This window comes from Passer domesticus, chromosome 2, assembly GCF_036417665.1.
Source record: "Passer domesticus isolate bPasDom1 chromosome 2, bPasDom1.hap1, whole genome shotgun sequence".
NCBI lineage: Eukaryota > Metazoa > Chordata > Aves > Passeriformes > Passeridae > Passer > Passer domesticus.
The window spans coordinates 79,529,886-79,552,654 of NC_087475.1; the positions used below are offsets into that span (position 1 = coordinate 79,529,886).

At 42.2% G+C, this 22,769-nt stretch overlaps 1 protein-coding gene across 2 annotated transcripts in view; it reads left to right on the forward strand.

The window, feature by feature from the left end:
- The first annotated feature begins 275 nt into the window (after positions 1-275).
- Positions 276-22,769, forward strand: part of SESN3 (sestrin 3) — a 44,792-nt gene continuing 22,298 nt past the window's right edge. For both annotated transcript variants that reach the window (XM_064409472.1, XM_064409473.1), the window contains exon 1: positions 276-502. In XM_064409472.1, coding sequence (XP_064265542.1) covers positions 407-502 — 96 coding nt within the window. In that variant the 5' untranslated portion in view covers positions 276-406. The remainder of the gene's footprint in view (positions 503-22,769) is intronic.

Consider the following 22,769-nt stretch of genomic DNA (forward strand, 5'->3'; position numbering starts at 1 on the left):
ATAGCGCCCACCCTATTGGCCAGCGGGAAGCACGCGCCGAGGGGCCGGCCCCGCCCCTCTCTGCCCAAGGCTGCCCAGAGACGCCGCCGGCCACGCCCCTCCGCTGCGCCGGCCACGCCCCTAACCCCGCCCCCTCTCGCAGGCTGCCCGGAGATGGGAGCCGGAGCGGGCGCTGCCCATTGGCCGGCGGCGGCCGGCCCGCCGCGATTGGCCGGCGGCGGCGGCGGCGGGCGGGGCGGGCGGCGCGGATTGGCGGGGCCCGCGGGGGTGTGCGCGGGGGGCGGCGGCGCGGAGCGGGCGCTGGGGCCGCGGCCGGGGATGGGGGCGGCCGGCGGCGCGGGCAGCTGAGCGGCGGCAGCGTCCTGGGCCTCCCGAAGCGCCCGGCCGTCACGCCACCGCCGCCACCATGAACCGCCTCGGCTCCGGACCCGTGGGCAGCGCCGCCGCCGCCGCCGCCGGGCAGTACCGGGTGTGCGGCAATTGCCGGAAGGTGCCCAGACAGGTATCGGGGGTGCCCGCGCAGGGCGGCGGGAGCCGCGGGAGAGGCTCGTGGGGGACTGGGGAGCGAGGGGCAGCGGCTCGGCGGGCTGGGCGGGAGCGTGCGGCGGCAGTGCCAGCGGGGAAGCGGGCAGCAGGGATGGAGGGAGGCAGCGCGCGGGGCTCCCCGGGAGGCGAGCCCGGAGCGTGGGGTGCGGGCGGCAGAGGGGAGCACGGCCAGGGGAGCCCGGGGTGCCGAGGGGTGCCAAGTCCCGCGCCCCCATCGCCCCCATCGCTCCCAGCGCCCCCATCGCCCTGGGGACGGCTGTCACTTGCCCAGGCTTGTCCCAGGCTGCTCCCTGCATCCCGAGGGCTTGGGGGGCGCTCGGCACTGCGGGGACTTGACCCGGGGCCCAGCCGCCCTCGTAAAGTTTATTATCCACGTACTGCCCCGGCGAAATTCACCCCCGCCATCTCCGTCGAGTCGTTGTGCGGGGGGGGGCTGGGATCAGAGCTGTACGAATGTAAGAAAAGCAGCGAAGAGCTGGCAGCCCCCCGCATCCCGCAGCGCCCGGCGGCGCCCCCCGCTCCCGGCACCTCCTCACGGCAGCGTCGGTGGAGGTGCTTTTTGTTTGTCCAGTGCAAATGAATTAAAATTGCTGAGCTGTTCAAACGCGCCGAGTCCCCGAGCGCCCAAGATGAACGCGATGCAGTTTTGGTTTTATTTTAATTCAATCTCTCCCGACGCGTTTTGCTCCAGGTCGGCTCTTGCAAATGCTAAGAAAGGCTGTAAGTCAATGAGCTCAAATATTTGCGCTCTTTGTCCAAAAACTGTTTTTCTTCCTCTGTGGGTCAGGCCAAGTGCCAATCAAAGTTGTTTTTCAAGCCTCTCTTCCCTGCAGTAGGACTGCTTTTTTCTTTCTTCCCTTTTTTTTTTTTTAAGGGTTTGGTTTTTGGAAAGGAGGTGTGTATTTAGGGGAGGGGGAGGAGAAACGTTAAAAATCGGTCAGAGAGAGAAGCAGATCTTAAAAATCGTGTTTCTTGAATATTTTAATGGAAACAAAATCTTATTAAATGTGCATGCTTGGTATGTGCAGTTATTTTTTCCATAAACTCTTGGATCATATTACAGTTGATACTTGGTGCTCAGCTCTTAGCTCAGCTTGCGAGAAATGTAATGGATCAGAGAAGCACACATCAGCAGAGTCTGATTTTTAACCATTTCATTGCAGGACCAAATCCCTTCTTGGCTTTAGCTCGCTGCTGTTCCCCCTTTAAGAAAAACAAGTACTTAAAACAGAGAAGTTCTGCAGGGTTAAAGCCTGAAACAGCTTCAGACTTGACATATGTCTAAAGACATACAAATTAACCAGTGCCAAATATGTCTGTAGAACAAGCAGGGAGGGAGCTTGCTTTGTTCTGCCAAATAATCAAAATGTTTTGTTGACAAATAAAGTGGTGCTTGGCAGCACTTGCAGATCTAAAATTAAATTTAAGTTACTGAATTTTTTTGAAGCTGTATTCTCATCCTGCTGAGTAGGACTTTTTTTGTATACCTCTTTAATATCAGTGGGAGGTAGGAGGTGGGGACAAGGTTAGTACTTTTCTGGCAACGGAAAACTTGCTGGATTTGATTTATTGTTGTATTTTTATTTGAAATTTGATTTATTGCTGTATTTTTATTTTATTTTAAAGTAGTTTATAGGGATGATGGTGAAACATAGGAACCCAAGTGGGTCTGCTGAGGAAGGCAACTTAGTGCTGCTCTGCTTTGGCTGTGGTCATTTCAGCCATACAAAATTGGGGAAGAATAAAGAAACCGAGCGACAGCCCATGAAGCCCTCTTGAAGCATAGGTGTTCTGTGCTTTCAGTGGTGGTTCTGGGACATCCTTCCACCTCTGTTGTAGGCTGGACAATAAAAACAGAGGTGCAAAGCTTCTGGCTACATCTGTCTTTATTTAAAAGTTGGTGTAATAAAAATCACTGTAAATTTTAACCTTTTGCACCTCATTGGCAAGCATGCACATAGAAGACATGAGGAAAAAAACAAAACAAAACGCTTGATAGAAGCAAGATGTAAATCTGACCTGAATCTCGAGGAGTTATAATCTTCAGATAAGTGCTGCCTCATCTGTTCTTTTGATGGTATTGGGGTTTTTTTTTTTCCTAATGTTCATGTGATAATATACTGGAAAAAATGATTAGCCTTGGAACATGTTGAATCTCTTCTGCCCTCCTCCATTTTCAGTCTTTATTTGAAGTCATTTGAATGCTCAGTTTAGGTAGAGCTGTTGTCAAAATCATAAGGGGCAAAGCAAGCTTTTAACTCAGTGGCATATAATGAAATCTGAAATAGTCTAGCAGGTTTTGGATTCTCATGGGTGAAGGTAAGTTTCTCTTTCAGCTGGGAAACAGGAAAAGCTAGATGCATCTCTTTATGCTTTGTACAATTTCAGAGTAATCAAAGTTATGTTTTATTATGGAAAGTTCTATGAGGACAGCACTAAGATTGCTAAGGATTCATGGGTTGAATTTGCCTATGAAGAAGGTTTCTCATATTAAAAGAGTACAATTACGAGTTGGGTTTATTATGGCACTCTAGATAATCAGATCTACTTGCAGAAGAATTGTTGCTAATCAGAAGGGCTTAGACAGTCATGGATACAACAACTGCATCATTATTTGGTTTAAGATGAAAAAAAAAAAAAGGACAGCCAGTAATAGACGATTCTGAACTTGTTCAACAGACATCCAAGGTTAATGCTTTTAATCAGTTTTAAATCCATGGAAGAATGACCAAAACAAGTTGAGTAGCTCTGGTTCATGGGATGGATGGTCAGACTTTGTAAAAAACTGTGGCATACCAGAGGGAAAAGTGCCTAACAGGGCGTAGGAGTGCTGTTGCCAAATCTTTCCTAGAGGTGGCTGAGAGTTGCTGTCACTTCTATAACCAGGACAGCTCCAGCCCTCCCCTTGGAAAATGCAACATGTAGGGGAGTCCCTGGGCAGGGGAGCTCCAGGGTGTTATCCTGGAGCCTGATGGAAACTCAAGGTTCTCCTGCCTAAACAAAATCAATATCCCAAACAAGAAAGAAGAGAATATCAAATAGGAAGAGCTCAGTATTTCTTTGGATAAACCACTGCTTCAGGAAAGCTTTTAGGAATGAGCAAAAAGTTTTCAGGGGACGGAAAAATCCTGATATGTCAGGAAATGTAGGAACAGGGAGGATTTGCCAACTGTTCAAGCTTGGTTGCAAATTGCAAAGCATGTAATGTAAAAGGTTCTTTTACATGTACATACAAGTTGGTAGGATAGAAAAGTATATACATGGTTCCAGGATTAAATATTTGGCTTGTGTTAGATTTCAGCGAGTGAGATGGAAGGGCAGTGGCCAGGTGGGTGACAGGGGAGTGTGGTTTCAAAGCAGCCTTCAGTGGAAGTGGACCTGACTTAGCTGACCCTCCTGGCTTGAGCCAGCGTCTGTGCTGGAGTGCAGCAATAAGGCATATTAAATCCAGGATTTTCCTGGTATTTATAGACCTACTTGATCAGGGTGATCCTGTGAGAGGGGAAATACCCATAAAAATGATGGACATAATTTGCTCCTCATCCTCCCATGCATGTCTCCTTCTTTAGTACAACTCTCAATACTGTACAAAGTTACTAAAGCAAATATGAAAAAATATGTATGACATGATATCACCAAAAGCAGGCCATACTAGACTAATGTAGTGGTCTTCTATTGATAAGACAGCTGCTAGAATGTCCTCTTCAAAAAGCTTTGAATGGACTAAAAATGCACTGTAGTCATTAAACATCTGAAGTAACATCAAAGGTTTAACTTGACACTGCAAGTCAATGGAAATTAAATGTTTGTATTTAATAACATCAAATGTTCCATGTATCAGAAAGTTTAACTGGGTTTGAAAACTATTTGCACAAATTCATAACAGAAAAATTAAACAACACGTGTAAATATGAAATAGCAACACCTCTCAGTATAGTTTCTGTGTGCTTTCCTGGCTGTTACATGTATCCTGTTGTCCCCTGGCAGTGACAGGTTACCGGGCAGGAGGGACCTTTGATCTGACACAGTTTGTCTATTTTTCTGTTACTGTTAATTACAGGGATTGGGAACTGATGAGAATGGGAATTATGGTGGGCCATGCTGAAAGGAGAGGTCACTGTGCTGAGAGGACAGTACAAGTGATACATGTTGTTGGTGCAGGGAGAGAGGGACATTTCACGGGGAACTGGGAGATCTTGAGCACGGGCATAGTTGAAGTGGTGTGAAATCCAGTGATGTGCAATGTGAGAGTTACAGGCTCGGCTGTTTACTGCTGATGACTTCAATAAGAGCAGCTCCTTGGAAGGAACAGGGAGAAGGATGTCGATGCAGGAGGACCATCACCTTTCTGTCACCCTGCAGGGCTGCGGTGTTGAAGAGGAGGGAAGATGGGAAGGATGGACCCTAATTAAACAGGCACAGAGGGGAGCTGGCTGGCTGCTTAGAGAAAGGGTGTACTGATTTTGCAGAAGGAAACTAAAGAAGTTTGGTTTTTTAATCCAGAGGCTGAGAGGGGATATGATCGGTGTCTATAAATACATCTCATGGTAAGAGCAAGTGAGGAGAAATTAGCTCAAGAGCAAATGGATGTAATATGGTCATAAATCATTTAGGCTGGAAAATTGAAGTGTCTGCAGGTACAAGGAAGAGTTTGTTCTAGGTCTGATGCTGCCAAAAAATGCACCCGCTTTTGAGATAGAAAAATGTGTGAACATCATTAAATGATGTTGTGCTTACAATAGCACTAGCCTAGGCTCAGGGAGTTGAGTTCATATCCAAGAAAAAGAAAAGACACACTTTCATTCATATTATTCTTCTGTGTGGGTGAGTAAAAAGTAGCCCAAAAGTGAACCAAAAATAGTTTAATGTCAGGTCTCATAAGCCTGTGTAAGCTAAAATATGTGTCACCATGAGTCATGAAGATGCATGGAGATGCTGTTACCTGCACTGTAAAAATCTAGAGGCCTTTCAAGGATATCTCAGCTATTTTGAGGGAAGTCAACCTGGTTCAATCTATTCTGAGCATAGGCAAATGAAAGTTGCTATGCCTTTGCTTGGAAAACACCCTGGGTTTTCCACAATGCAGCACTTCTTTTTTGTTGTTGTTGTTTTGGTTTTTTTGGTTGTTGTTGTTGCTGTGTTGCATCGTGTAGCTGGCTTTGGACATCTCATCAACAAATGTTGGCTGTCACAGAGAATCTTAATTTGTAAAATCAAATTATGTCTTCTATAATTTCATGCCTCTTAATAATAATCTCTCTTCACATTGTAGGGGGTGTGAGGAGCTGCCTAGATGGCTTTAAATCTCCAATGTGTTTCTTCTTAAAGGAGCTCTCAAAATGATTTGGAAAGTCTGTCATGAAAAATCAACTCTGTTTGCATTGGTTCTAATTTTAGCAACATTCTGTTGTGTAAAGCATTGTGTCTGCCTTCAGTGTTTGTGTCTTCCAGTCCCCTGGAGCACTGGTGAAACATGGTGAAACCAGCTCAGGTCACTCCTCCAGCTAATCCTGCATGTGCAGCTGGGGGGACAGGGTGGGATTTTTAGGATCCAAAAATGTAAAGGTATAAACCAACAGCAACAAACCAAACTTTTAGGGCAGTTAAAGTTGACAGCAAGAGGCTCCTCACTCTCACAATTCATTCTGAATTTTTTATTAAAAGATTTGATTTTAAAAAACTCCCAGCAAACTAACAACTAAGAACAAGGTTCTTTCCTGTGAAATAAATGCAGTGAAAATCCGGAGGTGGCTGGTTTCTCTCCTTCCCCATCCTCATGAGTGTTTCAATAATTCGTATCTTTTCAGAATCTGATCCATTTAACTAATTGTTCTCCCATCCCCTGTTCTCCCATCCCCTGTCTTTGTGTCCTCAAATCAAAGGGTGGTATTGCTCTTTGCACATGTATGCTGGTCATCAGGCTGCCTGGGTTCTCCTACTTTTGCCTTAAAAACCACTGTAAAGAAATTTCCTTGTGTTTTCCTAGTTTTACTGGCTGAAAATGAAATGGCAGAACTATTAAATTTTCATTAGACCTGTAATGAGAGTGTCATGAGTGAAATGAAGCTCTGGTGAACGACGCTGTTTTGCAATGAAAAGCTGTAAGAGGTGGCCTCATAGCAACCATGTTCATTTAGAATAGTCATTCTATTAAAAAAACCAAAAACAAACCAAAAGCAAAAACACAGTCCTTCCTGAATTGCAGGGAGGGAAGGGAGGTGAGAAAGGAAAGAAAGTGGGCAGGAGGATTTTCTTCAAAAGAAACTTTGAGGTTTAGTGTTGCGAGTGGGTTAGCCAAGTGTGGAGGTTGTCTTCTGCTAAGACTTACTTCTGGGAGTGGAGCATTGCATTAGCCAAATCACAGGCTGTGGTTTGGAGATGTGGACTGTGTGAACATTTGCTTGAAATTTATGCATATTACTTAATTAGGGCTTCAAATCTCACATCTCTTTAAATGGCAGTTTTGAAATCTGAAAAAAATAATATGGTTCATTAAGCATCCTTGGTTTTTCCTCTCTCCCACATTGGTGAGGGAGCTGCTAATACCCATTTAGTTCTTGTTTGAACCATTTCTTTTCTGGCTAGGGAGATTTGAGAGAGAGAAGATAGTGGTATAATTCTCCCCTGGCTGTGCTTAGCTGGGGTCTGGAGATTTTATGATCAGATTTCCATTTACAGGGCTGGAGAATAATGGGGGATCTCAAGCAGAGTTTGCATGTCCAGGCTGAGTATTGGCTTTTGTTGAAGTGGGTCAGGATGGACCGGGGGGAAATGGGGCATTTTCAGTAGAAAAGAAATTTGAATTCTCAGGAGGGAGACCTCAGTTAATGAGAAATTGCACCTCATCATCTTTGGAAAAACCTGTATGGAAATAATTTATGCTGTTTAATTTGTCTGTTCTTTGCAGGTGTTCCTGTTTGTATGCAGAGGTGCTCCCCATTGTTGTCTCTGCAGCCCAGCCTGGTAGTCTTTGTGCTTTGAGTAGATGCTATAGGGAATGTAATGCAAATGAATCAAATTGTGAAATACCATTACAGGGAGGTAGGGATACTCTCCACAAACCATTTTTTTTTTATTGTTTGCCTATCAGTCAGTCCATGAAATACATTACAGATCGTTCAAGAAATTGTATGCAGTTCTTGGTATGCCATCCTGGGCAGACCAGTGTTACTGATAATAGGGGAGCTATGATCAAGGAGTATTAATTTTAAATGTCTCTCTTAATTACTAGTTTCAGATTTTTATTATAGGATGCTTCTTGCATATCAGACATTAGATAACTATCACTTGGGCCAAAATACTGGTAGAGATGGTAGACAATATTATGTGTTTATGAAGCTGAATAACTATTTTGTTCCTGTTACAGACCATATCAACCACTTATTTATTCAGATATCTTTATTCTCATGTCTTTCTGAAATTGAGAGGAAGGTGTTTTGAAGCATGGACTTTTTTCTTGTGGGCATAATCTTTGTGGCAGTCGTGGATTTAAGTTAGGGCGAGGCTGAACTGGATGTAAGTGATGGTGCTCAGGGTAAGAGACAGAAGTCAGTGCTCTTAATCTAGCAAGATATATTAATTCTTTCCTGAATGTCCCTGGTTACCAGAATTAGGGTAAGATAAATAAACAGATACAACCTCCTGATTGAACATCTTTTGTTGTTGTTAATGGCTCTCATGTTACTCCTAAGGCAAGCATCTTGTTTTGTTAGACTAGCAATGGATTTCTAATGGATTCTGAGCTCAGCCTCCAACCTTTTGAACTTGGTAATAGTGTGAGGCTACCTGTAGTCCCCTTCCTCAGGGGATCAGGTGGTAAAAAATAATAATGGAGTGGAATATGAAGTATTCCTGGCTTCATATGTTGAGAGTAGGCTGGAACAGAAGTAATAAGTCTTTATCACAAGGGAATATGGTGTGGTCAGTGTGTGGACCACCCTTTGGCTTGTGGTTTAAGTCTTCCAACATACACTAATGTTAGATTAACATGTAGGAAAGCCAGGAGAAATCGCATTCATGAGAATTCTTTGGAGTCATAGATCCCTGTTACCTCTGCAAGCGCAAAAGACATTTGGAAGAAAAGTAAAAGGTAACTTGAAAATAAGGTTTTCATCTATTCAGAATGAGCAGTAAAGTCATAAATACAGTCAATATGTCTCAATTGCTGCAGTTTGGAATCAAAATGCGTAATTGTGTATCTGTTTTAAAGCATATTAAATTTCAAATTAGTTTTGTCATTAAACTGGAGAGAAATGTAAATTCCTTCAGAGTCATTTGACACTTTATAGGATGGATTAAAATTATTCCTTAGAAAGGAGGAATGGTTGCAAGAATGACTCCTCACTTAACATTTTAAAATGAAAAATTCATGCTTCTGAGCAATTGCACATAACCTCAGTAAAACAAAGTTATGCTCATGACAGTGAAGGAGTACAAGCTGTCTTGGTGTAAACCATTCTAGAGCAGTACACAGCTGCTTATTCAAAACCATCATTTATTTGTCTCTGGGCAGTTTCTTATTGCATTGGATTTGCTCTGGCTGATGCTAACAAAACAATTGAAAGCTAGCATATGTTCTCTCCTCCATATGAATTCTGCAGTTAAAAACTGTTTAATAAGACAGTGTCTTAACAGTGTTGAACCTAATTTAATAGCACGTGCTTGTAAATATGTTTAATATCTCCTGCTGTAGCATGTGGTAAAGGGAATATAGTTACATTATTGTCTAAATGTATCTGGAGGGGTTTTGGCCATATGGTTCTAAATCTGTTTTAAAGTAATTATGCCTATTAACTAAAAAAAAAAAAAAAAATTCCCCTCTGAGTTGATTGACATTCCTCTCAGTAAAGCACCCTCATTGCTGATTAGAGGTGTGGAAATAGTAATTTGTTCTAGCATTTAAAAATTTGATTAGACCTCTAATGAAATGGAGCGCCTACATGCTGTCTAAATATTCTACCTGACACCAGCTGGATCTCATCCAGTGTGGAAGAACACTTGAAATGTTGCTTTACTACAATATGTTTTGTGTCTTGAAGTCAGCGTGCTGCCTGCATGCAAATACCCACTGGCTATTCAGCAGGCAGAGCAAACCTTGTGCCTCCCTGGAAATCAGCATCAGGATGTGATTATTCCAGTGAGCAATGATTGCCTGACTGCAGTATCTGGCTTAGAGTTAAAAAATTAAGGCAGCTGTTTATAGAGAAGCACCCACAGTACAAACTCTGTAACTGGACTTTGGGTGGTTGTGCACATGTGTTATACACAGCTTGATGTGCACATGAGGTAGAAAGTGCTGAAGTTCCCAGTTTGTCCCTGTTGTTGTCCAGTAATAAGGTGACAACAACACACTCTAAAGAAGAATTTAAAGTTGAAGCACCACATTTCTCTCCCCATTATGAGCTGGCTCGTTCAGTTCCCTCCAAAAGCTGATTGCAACACCCATTATGTGCAGTGGCAGCTGTTTGAGCACCCAAGTTTTTTAAGTCCTCTTTAAATCAGTTGCCGCCAATTTTACTGTAGACCACTATCACTACAAAACTCTAAATTGTGGTGGAAACTTCCAGTCCCCAGTGGTAGAAAACATATCAAAATACTTCAGGAATACTTGAGGTGCTTGGTGTTCACTAGTCAACAAGTTCATTTTGACTGGTTGCCTTCTCCCTGTGAAATCCAGAAGTCAAGTTCTAATGCATCTCACTAGAATCAGACATGGCCTTTTGTGTTCTTTCTTGTGCTTTGTTTTTTTGGGGTTTTTTCAGTTCTGTTTCTCCACCATATTTAATATTTTTACATTTTGCAGTTGCCACATTTAAACAAATGCAGTGGAAAGGTTGAACCAGAAAAACTCCTGACTAGTTTATCCTGAGCTAATGGTTCATAGAATATTTTCATCTTCTTTTCCCTCCAGAAAACACTAACAAATTGTTCAATTACATTATTATTTTAAGTTTTGTGTTACTGGGAAAAGACTGGATCAGGCAGTAACACTGGGGGGCATTCAAGTAGAATCTGCTTTGAAATAAGTGGCTTTTATTCCAGCAATTTAAAACTTGTCTGTCTTCTGTGCTGGTGCTTGACAAGTAGTTAGGACGAAAGGTGTGTTGGTTGAAAAGGTCAGCTTAATGTAATTAAAGGTTGAAGGAGCCTGCAGCCAGCATTGTAGTTCTTCAGGAGAGATGGAGCTGGGTGCCTCTTCCACCAGGGCAGAGTCCGAGTGGGAGGAAAGCAGGCTGCAGCCATGGAGGGTATGCTGCAAACATCTTTCACACATGCCTTAGAAAAGCAAGAGGGGAATGGAGGTGGAAAGAGGGTCTCCCTCCGTGCCCCTGCTCTTTAGGCCACTAATGCAAAAGGTATTAGATAAAGGTGTAGTTACTTGACCTATTTATCCAGCAGAAACTTGCCATACAAGCAAAAGCAGTTTGACTCTCCAGTGCTGTTGCTGTTGCTGTTTTGTATGGGACACTCCTTTGAGTTAAGCTGTGCCTCATGAATACATAGAGGCAGCATCCAGCCATCCAAAATGATTAATTTGTCTTGTTTGAGAAGGTAGGTCTATGGCGTCAGTTCTTGTTTCCCAGAAAAGTTGGACAAAAAAATTGCACTGTCTCACTTCTGTCTGTATAGAGGTAGGGCTGGTGCAAGTGAAGGCTGTGAATGTGTCTCTTTGGAGCTGGGCTTACTCTGTTGAAAAGGTCTCAGTTTGAGTTTGCTGACTTCATTAAGAAAAAGGACAAGCTGACTGGAGGACAATGAAGAACCTTATTATGCAGTGCATGTTAATCACTCTTCCATAGCTACAGAAGTCATGATTCAAGCAGGGTACAAAATAAGTGAATTACTTGCTGGTGCTTTTTTGGGGGTTTTGGGTTTTTTTTTTTTGTTTGGTTGGGTTTTTTGGGGTTTTTTGTTTGTTTTTTGGGTTTTTTTGGGGTTTTTTTTCTTATGGAGTCATTAAGTCACCAAACTGTAGCAAAAGCCCTCTTTAGTAAAACTATAGGCAGTACTCTGAGAAAGTGGTAACATCTGCCAGCAGAGGCAGGAGGTAAATCTGAAGTTCTGTCAATCTGCTGGCCTGGGTGGCTGGAGAGAGCAGGAGTAGCTGATCTGTCTCTGGATGAGTCCTCTATTTGCATGCAATAAATCTTCTCTAACAGTTAGGAGTCTTCATTTTTGAAAATCACTGTATCTTTTAAGCTCCATCATGAAAATACATTTGTATCTTAGGTCTTTGCTGCCACCAGCTCAGCTACATTAAGTCAGTGTGTTTTGGAGATTGTATCTCACTAATGACTCACTTTGGTAAGATGTAACTTAAGATGCAAAATGTTCCTAAAAAAAAAAAAGGGGGAAGAAACTGCCTGACTGCAAGAATTCGTATGGTCTTTCCAGCAAGTTGGTGGCTTGCGAATGTGATACTGAGATGAAGCCTTTCCCCTGTCTGTCTCTTAGCCAGACTTTCCCAGACTAATCAAATGTAAAGCAGTGTGTCAGCTCTCTGCTCATTGTAAAACAGTCTCCTGCCTTTGCAAACAAGACTCCTTGGAGAAATAATTTGTTCTAATTGGTGACCATTTTAGGATTTCCTATCAGGTGAAAAATCAAAAGGGCTTATCCATGGTTTTCCATCTGTGGCCCTAGCACCTATAAGATTTTTCTGGACTTCCTACAGGGAGACTGTGTAAGAAGACTTACTGAAGCAAACTCAGAGACATGGTGTGGATGCCACCTCCTGAAAAATGCTTACAAGTCAACTAATCAAAAGAGGCTTAAACTCCTGGCTTAGACAGCACGGCGCTTGCTCTTGGAAATTGTACCTTTAGGCTAGACGTAAAGCATGTTAGGGAGATTTTATTTTTGTCTGGCACATTCTCTCTGTTTGAGTCATCACCCAAAGAAAGATGGTGAAAAAAGGTGCTTCTCTTAAAGCAGGAGGATATTGCTCCTTTTGCATGTCCAGGAGAACTATCCCTTCCCAGGCAGAGTGAGGAGAACAGCATCAGTGTGCCTTATGTTATTTGAACTATTGCAAAGATGTCAGTGATCATCAGATGTCAGTGTACATAAGCATTTGTCCAAGAAATTTGTGCCAAGGGGGCTTCTCATTTTCTTTTAAAAGCTTTTCAATGGATTAACTTTAAATGTTAAGGAACATTGGCTACAAATTTTGCTATAAATTAAAAACCTTATCTTTCTGGCTCATGTTTTCATGTTTGATGTTGTTCTGAATGTTAATGCAAACGAATTAAAGTTCTTCATGGTGAGGTGGCATAGCCAATATGTGCTTCGATTCTTCCAGTACCATCTATCTAACAAACATCCTCTGCCCGTTAGATGAATAGTGAGGATCATAAGTATATTGTCTTCATGTTTTAATGCATTAAGACATAAAGACAATAGGCATTTTTTTCTTCATCTTTTTCAAATCTAAATTATGTAAATTTCTGATGAGGTGCATTCAGAAAATGGGAACAATAACACTGGCTTCCTAAAACCATGTTAGTAAAGAATTGAAGTGTAATGTACTTCAGATTGGGAAGTAAATTATATGATACCACCTGTGTTGAACAGGCAGTGTAGGAATGTGCTCACCCAGGCACTAAGGGCTCTATACCATGGCCTGCATCATCTACACTGCATTAGCACAATGCTTATTTCTGAAATGGTTCAGTTTACCTAAAATGTCTCCTTGCTTGAGGGTGCCAATTCCTATCTCTTATTAGAAAATGGGTTCAATTTTTTACTAGGACATAAAGAATAAGTATTATTTTTGAACCAATCTATTGCAGATGTATGACAGCATTAGGGCAGATACAGTGGGTTGGATTGAAACTCAGACTCTGGTCTCTGACAGTGGCCAAGGGAAGATCTTGAAGAAAGGAGACACAAAATGGAACAGTTTGTTATGCACTCCCACAGCACTACCTCCCAGGATCCAAGTATTTGCCATTTGAAAACTTCATGAGCTGGAGGTGGATTTTCCATATTTAATAACTGTTCTTGTATTTCTCTTCCATGAACTTGAACACTTCACTTTTAAACACACTCTGGCTTTTTGTCCTTAGCATCTTACAGCAAGGATTTCCATAGCTTAGTTGCATATTGTGGAAAAGGCTAGGTGTATCTGTGCTTGAGCTTGTTGCCTGCTGGTTGGTTCCTAATTTTTTATTGAAGGTGGCAGAAGCACACTATGCATGGACTGTGACAGCAAGGAGGCAATCAATTTAAATTATTTGACATGCTTGTGACAGCAACATCAGCAGTTCAGAGCTGCTGTTCCCAAGACTCAAGCTGCTGTGTTTCACAATCCTGTATGAAAAAGGTGGCAGAAAACTAGCTAAAAGAGCTCCAGCACTGAGCAGAGCACATTTCCCTCTTTAATCTGTGTGAGAGGATTTTGTTTTCTAAATCTTGGTGAGTTACTTCCATGTCACATAAGATAGTTCATACATAGAGATTCAAAATAACTGCTCTGATCGTTTGGTACATTAAAGGTAAGGGAAAAGCAGTTTGAAAGCTCATGCTTTTGTCATTTCCTTGACTTTCTTATGTCTCTGAATAGAATTTGGTTTTATGCAGTGCTTGGTTAGTGAAAGGTGCTCAAGAGTGTATGTCTGCAGCAGCATTTACTACTCAGCAAAGAGATGGTGTCCTAGAAATTTTTATTGAGCTGAAAACACTACAAGGACACAGACTTACCAGAAAGGAGTGTTGGCAGGGACACATGCTAAGTTTATTTCTGGAGTGTGGGGCTTCTGCTCATATACCTGTTCCCTGAAATGCACCCGTAATATGCTCCAGGTAGCAAAATGTGTCTGCAGTGGATTTGCTGCTCTTCTGATAAAATTCAGACTTCCCACTTATATGTCCTGGTTCAATGGCCAATCAGGGGAGCAGGCAGAGTGCACCTCCTACTGAATTTTAAAAGAACAACTACAAGAAGAATAAGCTGTACAGTGACATTGCAGGGTGAAAAGTAATGGAAATGCCTGGGAAGCTGGACTGTGTGATCTAAAATCTTATAGTTACAGGTCAAACAGGTTTTCACATGGAAAAGGTCCTCAACCTTTGCCTTCTTGAGTTAAATTCTGTGGTGGATTTCCACCACACTCAGCTTGTGAAGATTTTTCAGTGTTTGGTAGTCTGTAAACATGAAGTTTTTGATATTAGTCATGAACACGTCAGGCAGCAAAATACTTTGTGTGGCCAGGAGACCAGTGCAGGAGACCTTGTTGCTTTTGACAGTCTGTCATGCAGGTAAGTTGAAGATAGGAAGGAAAACAATTTTAGTGAACTGGTGCAGAGGTCAGAGTCCAGCTTCCTCCCCTGCAGCTGTGGGGGACTGAGATGCTAATCAGAGGAGGATGTTGTTATTATTTTTTCCATTAAAGTGCAAAGGTAGGACTCCATACTTGCTGTGAGCAGATCTCTTTATGTTCACTCTGAGCTGTCAAGCTTCATCCTTTTAACTGGAAACTCAGCAGTGGCTGACTCAACATTTGTCTGGTTTCTCAAGCCTCTTGTGCAGCAGAGCTTCATGTGCCTGCCTGACTTAGGAACTGTTAACCACGGACTTCTTCAAAACCAGTGAATCGAAGAACTTCTTTAAAGCTGACTTGTAGAAGAGCAGCAGTTGTGCTAGCAACTGCAGTGTAGGCATAACCTCAAGAGTCTCACGTTGGTAAAAATACAAATCCTGATGTTTTAGGGCACACTGTGCATAAAATCTCTCTCTCTCTGCTCTTGTCATAATGAATGCAACACCAGTAACAAAGAGGAGAGATGAGAGAATGCAGCCTTGATGACGGTCCCTAGTTAAAAATTCACCCAGTCTGTTTTTATAGTAACATGCTGTTAAATGCATCTTCGTTTCTATAAACCCACGGTGATGATGTCTCTGCTGAAACACTGTAGCATTTGAAGTTTTTCTAGCATGAATTGCAGTGGAGTCCTTTCAAGACTTTCTTTTAAAAATAGTCAGAGTGTTGTGTAGTGTACTGCCCTTACATTAATTTAATGTTTCAATAATTTAGTATCTCTGAAATACTTGGAAAAAACTAAAACCAAACAACAAAAAACCATCAAACCCTGGGCCACTTTCTTAACAGTAGGAGGATGCCATTATGCATTTACAGTATGGATGAATACCATTCTATTTTGCTTGCTTACAAGGCATGTCTTTTTAGACAATACTTCTATTAAAAATTCGGTAGAGCATTCTTGGGAGACAGTTCTGCCAAAGATACATGATGGATTTGCATACCCCAGGGGTCTTTCTCTCTTTTTGTTTTTTAATCTCCAATTGGCAGTATGCCCAATAAATCAAATGTGTGTGTGTTTATGAATTGAAATATTTAACCATTCAATTACTGTATTGTAAAGAGGCTGTGCTCTCAGTCATTAATTTAGGTATTAATTCAGGCTTGTCAAAGCAGCTGCTGTTCTGTCTGCACTTTGTAGCCCATGTTTGTTGTACCTGTTGGCAGTGTTCTGCTGCACGGATCCAATGGCAGGTCGATCCTGTCTCTCCGTAAGAGGATGGAGGCCACATGTGTGGCTCCAGTCACTGTCCTTGCCCACGCTGAGCCTGCAGCCTCCTGAGCACATGGGACCCTTCTGGCAGAGCAAAACCAGCCTTGGTTCGATGGGCTGTGCTCAGGCAGGACAAGGCAGCCCTCTGCATGGAGGCAGGGATTAAAGGATATGCTGTGCTGCTTCAGAGAGCCTTTCTTAACACGCAGCGCTCCTGTCCTGGCTGATGAGGAGGCAGATTAACTCAGTGCAGTTTTGCCAACTTAATGGCTAAAGGCTATGTTCTCCAAACTAGATAATGCTGGTCTGTCTCAGTATGTCAGATGTGGACTAAACCTGAAGGTGGAAAGGAGCCAAGGTACAGATGAAACAAGTCCCAGCTAAAACCACTGAAGTTTTCTAACTTTTGCTCTTAATATCTGGTGCTGTTGAAACACAGAAAATGCTTTTCTGCTGTGCTTGTAGAGTATTGAGTCATCTAGACATTCACTCACAAGATCTTCTGTCCTGAGGGCAGTTCTCGAGGAGCACACAAACTCCAGTGTTACTGCTGGGCGTGCAGGGAGGGAAGGAGGTGAAGTTCTCCATGGACGGATGAAAGAAGCGTTGTTTCTCCTTTTTTCTGTTCTCCCCATAACTTTGGTTTTGGTTTTTTTTGTTTGGTTTTTTGAGCAGTTTTTTGGAGGCTGAAGTAGACCAGAAGGCCATTTGTTGTCTGCTGGTGATAGAGGTTTTGCTGGTTTTCAGACCAATACCTGGTTAGCCATGAAGTCTGTTAGTCTATAGTGAAAATTCAGGCTTTTCCATATTGTCATCCTGAGTTAGACATCAGCTTCCTTTTTTCATTTTAACCAGCAGGCAGCTGGCAAACTCTGATTTGGGTGCCTGTGTTTGGTCAGTTGAGTTTCATCCTTGGTATCTGGGAGCAACTGGGGCATGAGTAAAGTCAGACTTTGAGGTTTGGCATATATTAAATGGAAGTGATTCTCAAGGAACAAGGAAGTAGAAAAAGTTGCTGTTTGTCTCTCATTCTTTTCAGGGGTTAATAATCAATGTTTAGGTTTGACTTGGCACCATTAGTTGAGCGAATTTTGTTGTGAAGGTCTTTCCATTTTTCTATTTAAGAGCCTCAGGCTTAGTTAGACAGCTAGATGTACTCTGAACTTCAGTCAATATTAAGTTACAGGTGTGTCTTTAACTTCATATATTTAGATCTATTCTGACCAAAAAAAAAAAAATAGTGAAGTACAGTTCAGGTTTCTTAAATAAAGAAGTGTTTTTCAGCATACTTGTTGCTCTGACATGTGACTTTGGTCCCTGTCTGTCTGCTCCCAGTTGCAGCTGAAGGCTGGTTTTGGTTCATAGGAATGATCTTCAGGACAAGGAGAGAGGCACAGCAGTAGGAGCAGTAAGGATGCAGATGTAGGAATTTTGCTTTATGGCAAAGGTGATAGGCTTTTCTGCCAGTAACTTTATGTTCACTGCTGAGTTTTTCTCCCGTGGGCTGAGGGTACCGATATCTTTCAAAGAGCAAGGAACCATTGAGGGACTTCTCCTGCCTGACCATCCATCTTGGGCTGGGTAGAAATTGCTGACCTTTGGTTTCTAATTAGTGTGGATTGTGTTCTTAATAGCTGGTGGAGGGACGGGAACTTGGGATAGGCTTCCTTTTATTGTGTGAAATCCAAAAGGGCTGTAACCTGTTACCAGAGCAAAAGCTCTCCATCAATTGTACTACATTGGCTCTTTTCCCAGCTCTTTGCACCACTTCATCAGCTGTGAGGCACAAAGATGCCAAATTCTTAATGTTAAAAGTTACTAGTTTAAGTATTTTGAAATGCTGTTCCATTTAAAAAAAGATTTCCTGCTGTTTGACTTCCTCTGCTAATTTTCATCTTTATGGCTTAGTTTGCATTTTTGGAGTTGGACAGTCTGTTAAGAGGAAGAAACTGTTGCAAAATCACTTGAAATACCCCTAACAAATGACTGTAGGCTAGGACTTTTGCTTTGTGAACTCTCAACATTTTGACATTGTTTGTTCTGAACATTTCTTTTATTACTTTTGGAGTTATATCCTGGGTTTAGTTATAGGAACGGGTCAGCTGTAAGGAGGAGTGCTGCACTGTCAGCAAATAAAGTGTTATGTGTCATTCAAATCATTACTCTTCACATTTTTGTCTTTTGGCTTTTCTTTTTCTACAGAAATTGTTTTGGATAACAGGACACCAAGGTTTACCCTTCAAATGTGTATCTAAATTTTTGAAGTTGCAATGGAAACTTCATCTGAGATGAATTGTAGATATGTTCTGAAGCTATACAGCTCCCAGTTTTATTACATTAGATGCCATGAACAGATTTTTTTTTCTTTAAAGAATGATACATCAATAAATTGTTGTCAATAAATGTCAAAATTTCACAGCTTTGCTGAATATACTTCTTTGTTCTTGTCAATCAGAGTCTCCCAGGAGAACTGTCATGTGAAGACAGGTAAACTGTGACTATTGAGCTTTTCGTTTTAGTCAGCAAGACTGTGTTTAATTTTAACTATTACATTAATCCTCTGCAAATTTACAACAAATAATAAAGTTACCACCTAAAATGAATTGGATGCATCCTAAACTTCTGCCACATTTCTAAACTGCTCTTGCTCTGCCAAGGTTGGGTGGCTAAATCAAAAGGCAACTTGGCATGCACAGAAATAAAGCAAATCCCTCCTGCATCCTAGGGAAGAGTTTGAATAAAAGTAGATGCTAAGGCACAACCAGTATTCAGATAACTTTTTTTTAATGCTTTCTTCTGTTTTCAGTGAGGATGGAATAAGCAGATGGTCCAGTATGACTGTATGACTAAAATTGTGTTACAATTTACTGAGAATCAGAACATTTGACTGTAATTAGAGCCAGTCAAGATAGGCCCTCTTCCAGGATCCAAGAACAAAAAATGAAAATGTGTGAAGTAACAACAGTGGGAGTAGGAGAATGCAGTTTATAGGTAGGGTTTTAACCAGCAGCAGCAAATAATGCTTCTTGTAGTGTGAACTAAAATTCAAGGCATTTGTGTCTGTGGGCTCCAAAACCAAATGTGGGCTCCATGACATTAAGTCTGTGAGATTGAACTGGTGTATTTTGAGTTTGAAGAACTGTAAGGTAAAGCTGAGACTGGGGGGAAAAACCTGTTAATTTTGTAAGATTCAACCCCAGATAGGGAATCCTAAACCCAGTTCTCCACTCCCACCCAATGACACACTTGACTCAGATTATTGCTGCAGATGGTAATGAGTATTTTAGAGAGATAGACCGATGCATTTAATAACAAAGATCCTTACAAATGCTAGATGGTAGCAAAATGGCTTGGAGATTATAATATAAGAAAAGGTTTAATAAATAATTAGTTACTCATTACCTTCCCCCCAAAAACCATTTCTGCTTGTGTAGGAAAAATAGTTTGTTCCTCAGGAGAAGCTAATTTTGGGATGCCTTAGAATTTATATTTGATCTGGTGTTGCTTATTATCCTGATGTCTTGGCAGTGGTGGCAGGTGTTGTGAGAGTGGAGGTTCTGATCCCCTTCATGAGTGTTTCCCAGACACTTGGACTGCTCTGGGAGCTTGCAGGGACACAAGTGGCAGTGCTGTTGTGGCTCACAAAATTCCCTCTTAAATGTTTCTTCCCTGTGATCCCCCTCCCCCAGTCCCACTGAAGCATGACCACCTTGGTGTCAAGTGCAGGATGGATTAGATTTTATGTGCCATGTGTGTAAGGAGCCTCCCTGCACCCGTAGCAGTGCAAGCACTCGCTTCTTGCCCGTGTTTTTGAAGACGTAGGTATTCAGAAATGCTTCCTGAAGCAGCTGTTTGATCAGCTCCACCAGCTAGCACTTCCATTCTCAAGCAAAACAGCCTCATTTTACAGCTTGCTAAAAATAGCCATTTCTTTGAAGCCTGAGGACACGGTGATTCATGTGGTGGTGAAGAGGAAGAAAGGTTATTTCTTTTGCTTTGGGCTTCGGGAGGAAAGCCGCTGTGCTATCCCAGTGCCAGCTGGGCTCGTGCTTGCTCCCCCTTGGCCTTCATGGCCACATCACCAACCCCAGTGGCTCTGGCATTCCTTGCTCTGCCACTTGGCAGCTATTTGGGATGCAGGTGCCTCATTCCAGTGCCTGTCTTGGCTCTGTAGGGAAGGGTGTGCAGTCACTGCCACAACTGAAAATAAACCCATGAGCTGGCAAGTTGCAGATTTGTGTCTGTGGGTTTGTGCAGAGCTCGCCCAAGGACAAATATATTTCTTACAGTTTATAGCTGGGCAAAGGGGAAATGCCCCTACTTTGTCAGCATTCAGATTCCATTGCAAGTGCAGTTTAAGGACAGGAAGAAGTCACAGGTAGAGCTTACGTAAGATTTTTCATGGATTCCTGCGTTAGCTCTCCCATGCTCTGCAGGGGTCTTGTTCTGCTGCCTGACACCACAGTGTGACAGTGACACTGCTGCTCAGCCTGCTCTGAGGCACTGGCTTGCAGCAGCTCCTCTCTCAGGAACATGCTCAGGCACACCTTTTTCTGCTTTGAGGCCCTTCATCGTCTCATTCCTTCTGAGGAAACAGCCCTCAAAAAGGTACTAGTCTTAATGTAAATGGAAATTGTTCTTACTCAAGTAATTTTGTTTCTGGAGGATCATGAAGCAGAGAATGACTGGTAGATGTGCGTGCAGCATTTTAGTTGCTGAGCAACCTCTTTCTTCTTTCAGCCTCTTAGCAAAAGAATTCAATTTCAAATAAGATATTTGGGACCCTGGCTGACGTAGTGATAGTTAGTGTAATCTGCAAAGACTACTTGGACAGGAAAACAAAATGGCTTTCTTGGAAAACAAGAAGCTTTGCAAGAATTTTCACCATAAAGGGCCATAAATCTGCACTGTTGCTCTCTAATTCCCATGTACTGTTTTTTATGTTTGGTTCTCGGGTAGACCTTAAATCATTGTTCTAGATAAAGCATGCCCAGAAGGAGTGGTTCTTATCTAAGCTCAACAAAGCCAACATTATCTTTCTCAATGCTTGTAAACTTCACATGTTTTTATTTATAGCATCCCGAGAACTTGGGCAACCAGATGATGTTTGCTCCTTTTCTCCTCACAAGCTTGTTTGAGCCAGTTTTAATAAAATAAAAGCTTTGGCAAGAAGGCGAAATAATCTTTCTTGTTGGTGGAAGGGAAGAATATCCAGTTCTAATATAAAAAAACCCCAGCTCCTGTAAGTGTCTACTGATAAGACTCGTCAACTTGAATGATCATGTTCAGGCTTTTGGGGCTCTGTTCTTGTTTCAGTTGTTTGTCTTTTTTTTTTTTTTTCCAGGCTTTTTTTTTTTTAAGAGTTGCCAGCACCCAAAAGGAGTTGTATTTTTTTCTTTTTGCAGTAGATTTGCACACATTTTTCATGTCTTACTATCTCCTGGACTTTCTGTCATCATTCCCAGAAATTAACTGTTGATACTTGCCTGTATTCATCCACCCAAGTACCATTTCCTCCTTTCCTCAGCAGTAGCTTATCTGCAGGCACAAAGGAGCAATAGCAGTCACACTGAATGGGAAAACAGAGGAATGGAGCCCAGATCCTGCCAGAAGCAACAAAGGGATTTTTTTGCCATGGTCTGGCCTTAAGGACCAGCTTTTCAGAGCCTGAAGAAGGTACAGATCAGAGAGCAGGATGGAGAAGGTTCAGCTCTGGTATGCTCCAGCAAAAGCTGACAGTGTACAGGTATCCAAGTTGTGTCATTCACACAAGCTGCTTCCTCCAGATTATGTAGTGTGAAATAAAGGTTTTAAACATTAATTTCCAGATAACCTTCATAAACCAAGTAAAATCCAAGCTTGTATCCAGTCTTGGAAAACATTTTTTTTTAATGTTGGTGGAAATGTCTGACTACTGGCAAGACTGTGTATTAGAGGGTAGAAGAAGTGTTCCGGTGCCTTGTGTAACTGTGTGAGGATACCAGGACTCTCTTCACCCGTTTCTTCATACTTTGGATTGAGTACTTTTTGTACATGAGAAGTATTTTACAGGATTTTTGGGGCTGTTACAGTAGGCAGCAGAAGCAGGAAGTTGTCTCCTGGCTTCTGGGCTTCATGCGGTTGATCCAGCTTATTTCTGCATCTTTTAGCAGCTAATTGTTCCAAAGTCACAAATTCAATTGTCCTGTGAGAGTTTGCTTTGGAACGTCTTTCCTGAATAATCATTGCTGATTTTTGCATGTTATTCCTTAATCTAATTTAGAAAGGACAGGATGTTTTTAAGGATCAGGACAATAGTTACACAGCTCCAGTGGCTTCATTTTCCTGGGTGGAAATCAGTGGCACATTCATTATGGGACTGGCACTGCTGTTTGTGCACACGGTAGTTAAGCTTAAAGCCCCCCTGGTAGAGGTATTTAGGAGTCATTTGTTATGGAAAACTTCAGACTTTTATGTTAAGGGCATGAAATACTTAGTATGCAAATCCAATACTGCTGTTTATGGATAACATATTAAGAGTCACCAACACTGCGGTTGCAATTAGGGACTTGAGAGTAGTGTGCAGCCAACCAGATAGGTGGAAAATAGCCATAAAGAGGAAAAGAGGAAAAGACAAGAAGCAACTGCTTTAAATTATTGCAAGGGAAATTCAGATTAGGCATTAGGAAAACCTTAACAGTTTGAGGAGT